This window comes from Charadrius vociferus, unplaced genomic scaffold (genome assembly GCF_000708025.1).
Source record: "Charadrius vociferus isolate BGI_N301 unplaced genomic scaffold, ASM70802v2 scaffold1168, whole genome shotgun sequence".
Lineage (NCBI taxonomy): Eukaryota > Metazoa > Chordata > Aves > Charadriiformes > Charadriidae > Charadrius > Charadrius vociferus.
Genome location: NW_009661376.1, coordinates 85,019 through 88,376, shown reverse-complemented (window position 1 = coordinate 88,376; position 3,358 = coordinate 85,019). Strand labels below are relative to the sequence as shown.

General features: G+C 53.0%; 1 protein-coding gene across 1 annotated transcript in view; it reads left to right on the top strand.

Annotated features, from left to right (window-relative positions):
• Positions 1-2,952: 2,952 nt before the first annotated feature.
• Positions 2,953-3,358, top strand: part of BSG (basigin (Ok blood group)) — a 9,396-nt gene continuing 8,990 nt past the window's right edge. Inside the window, exon 1 of the mRNA XM_009893988.1 lies at positions 2,953-3,034. Coding sequence (XP_009892290.1) covers positions 2,953-3,034 — 82 coding nt within the window. The remainder of the gene's footprint in view (positions 3,035-3,358) is intronic.

Genomic DNA, 3,358 nt, shown 5'->3' with positions numbered 1-3,358 from the left:
GGGCTCCGGCGGGGGGTCCGCCGACCCCTCGGCGCGGCGAGCTGGTGTTACGAGGAGTAACGGCTCTCTGGGCTTTAAAACCTTAAAGATATTCACATGATGCTTAAGTTGTTAATCCCCTAATGAGGAAACGGTGCCCCTTCTTGGGCTGCGGCCATTTGTGGTGTGGGAGCTGGATGCGGCGCCTGGGAACGGCGGTAGCCCCTGCTTTTTAAAACTCACGACCCCAAAATTTGCCCTGTGCTGTTGCTTCGGCGTCTCATTTTTTTGGCTTCTTGCGCTGGAGGAGCCCGTCCCGTCGGTGTGTTCTGAGCCACAGGTGAGCAGGCTGCCCTGGCGAACGCAGCGGGGTATTTTTATTTTTGGCCGGAGGACTCTGGAATCTCTGGTTCAGGAGGTGCTCTGCTGCAGGAGGTGCTGATGGTAAAGGCTTGGTTTTATTGCGAGTGGTAGGCTGCTGCTTCTGGCTGTTCAGCATATCAGGTACTAAAAAATTCATAGCCTGTCCGCGGTGTCAGGCTTACTTTGGTGTAGTAGAGCCAAACCCAAAGACTGAAGCAAAAGAGTGGAAGGATTTTGTAAAATGCAGAGGTAGTAACAAGTCTCTGCTCCGGTATTTCCTTGCAGCAGAATTGGGTCTTTTTTTGTACTGCAGAGCAGGAGGGCGGGGGAGAGCCATCTCCTAAACTTCACACCTAGGGTGGAACGTGAGTTTCATAAACTAACCTGGAGCTGCCCATGTCGTCTGCTGCCCCCTCCCTCTGCCGCTCTGAGCAATCTCCTCCCTAAGGGATCGACAGGGTTGAGATGTGGAGAAGGCTGTTTCTATCCTCAGTCTAAAAAGCCTCGGGAGAAAGAGCTGCTCCGCAGCCTCCCCGGCTGCGTAAGCGCGTGTCCTCCCCGGCCGTGGGGCGCTTGGGCTCCCTGTGTAACGGTGCAAGAGTGGGGGGCTGGAGGGTGAGGGGTTTTACCTCTCAACAGTGTTTAGATTTGATTTTACGGAGCAGACTCCATGAGAGACGGCCCTTTTAATCTGCAGCATCTCCACTTTTGGTGGCTCACCACGCAGACCAAGCGGCTGGAGCGTAGGCAGGGGTGTGCTCGGGCTCTGTGCCCTCGGGAGGGGGTGTCCTGACTGAAAGCCTTTGGCCCGGCTGCATAGTGAGTGCCTGGTTATGCGAAACTTAAGGGGAGAGTGTATTTTATAGCTATCAGTGGAAATGGCAGAAAGTGTCAGAGCCTCATATATCCCCTTCTGAGGCCAAGAAGCAAAGGTCATGGCAGGGAGGAGAGCGTAACCTGTGGGACGGTGCAGGCTCCTGCCAGGCTCGACCGCCCTGAGCGCAGACACTGTTTACACCATGAGGACTCCTCCCTCTGCTCAGGGAGAGGTTGTTTTTAGTTTGAAGGTGACTCGGGAGAACGTTATCTGGTCTTGTCTGCCTTTACCACCGTCCAGCTTGATCAGATAGCACGCTGCACCCAAGAGATGTGTCCAGCTCAGTTCTGTGAAGAATGTCTTGTTTATGTGAGCTGGTTTCGACTTGCAGCCCGTCACCATTTGGAAAATGTCTGAGCAGCTCTGATCAATTCCAGCGGGTCGATGGTGGCTGTGCTTGTGTCTCCCTGGACCCGGCAGGCGCTTTCCCCTGCCTTGAGTGCCCGGGATTTTGATTGCCTGAGTCTGCTTTGTGTTGGGAGGAGAGGGGATATTAATCCCATGTGAATGCAAATGGTAGTTGCTGTTGTTACTGCTTGCTAAAGCTTTTTAGCCTGTCTGAACTGCATGAAGTGCCCTCTAACTCAGAGCAAATAACCTTGCAACAGCTTATTTTGTCAGCATACAATAATCACCTTGTATCTGTGAAAAAAAAAAACCCTTGATCTTTACTAGCTCCCATTTTACATCAGGCTGTAGTTAAAATGGGACAGGCTTCTACAAGTGCTGTAGTCAGTTCTGTGACTTCACAATTAGGTGGTTGGGAGTGTTTAATCACAGACCTGTGGTGTAAAAAAAAAAAAAAAAAAATTGGCACACAGGTCAGTTGTTCTAGAAGTGAAACTTGGTGTATGAGAAAGTTCCTTACAGCCGATTCCCCCATACGTCTTTTGGGACCCCAGCACCTTCCACTGTTCTAAAATCAGTTCAAGATGATCATTCTGGTGTCTCTGGTACAATTCTGCCATCCAGAGTCACTTTGTGCCTGTAGGTCATGGTACATTTATGGAGGGCTGTATATAATCGTGAATTTAAAGTGCTTAATAACTGAGTGAATGGATTTCCTGGAAGCAGCCGTGGTGTGCGGCATGCCCCGTCAGCCCGCTGTTGGGACGTCTGAAGTACAGTCAGTGTGCAGGAAGGACGTGTTGCAAGCTTAACTAGTTCTCCTTAAATCTGACCGAGGTTGAGTCACGTAAGTAACCTTGACCCACAGATGATGTCTTTTCCTGAAGCGCTGTTGCTCAGCCTCCCTTCCTGCCCCTCCAGGAGCGGCTCCCCCGGGGCTCTGCCCTTCTCCCTTCTCACGGCTGGGGCGGTTTGCGCCGGGGGACCGCTGGTGGCAGTGGCTCTGCTGTGCCTGGCTGGTTGCCTAAAGGTGTTTGGCAGTGCAGCTTTCTGCAGTCCAGCGGCTCACGGACCTACCTTTGGACTCTGTTTTTGAGAGTGGAACCCCCTGGCCTCGTGCTGCAAGAGCAGTTTGAAAAATATGGTAGTTCTAGCCTGCAGCTGCTTCTCATGCTTTTAATCTGTTTATTAGTAATTTAGCTCTGCACGGTTGTCTTGCCCGAGATGAAAAGTCTGATTTCGCTGTTTGTATGACAACAAATGTTACACATTTCCTCACCTGGCGTGTGACATCTTGCCCATTACAAGGCATTCATCCCTCAAAAAAGCTGTTATCTTAATATTGTGTTTAAAAGTACCTGCCGGGCATCGTAGTGAGCAGAGTGATGAAACAAGGGGGTGAGAGCAGGGCAGAGAGCAGCCGTGCAGCGCAGCGAGGGCTGGCAGATGAGACCGGCAGAGGGTACGGTACGTGCAGCAGCGCACCACGGCCTCCGGTCCCTGCACAGCGACCGAGGGTGGCCGGGGTCCGGCCAGCTCCAAATTACAGCCAACTGACCGTGGGCATGTGCAGCGGGGAGGAACAGACACATTCCTCTTGGGGGTGAGAGGGGAGTAATGAAGCGCTTTTCCCATTACCGTCGTCTTACCAATGCTGACTAAGCAGGGGCTCGGTCTGTGCCTTGGGGCCGCCGTCTGCAGCCGCTGGGAAAGGTGCTGCCCTCCGGGACACGCGAATGGGGTTGTGCTGCCCTGCTGCTGCCAGCCTTCCGTCGCCACCTGCCGTGGGGG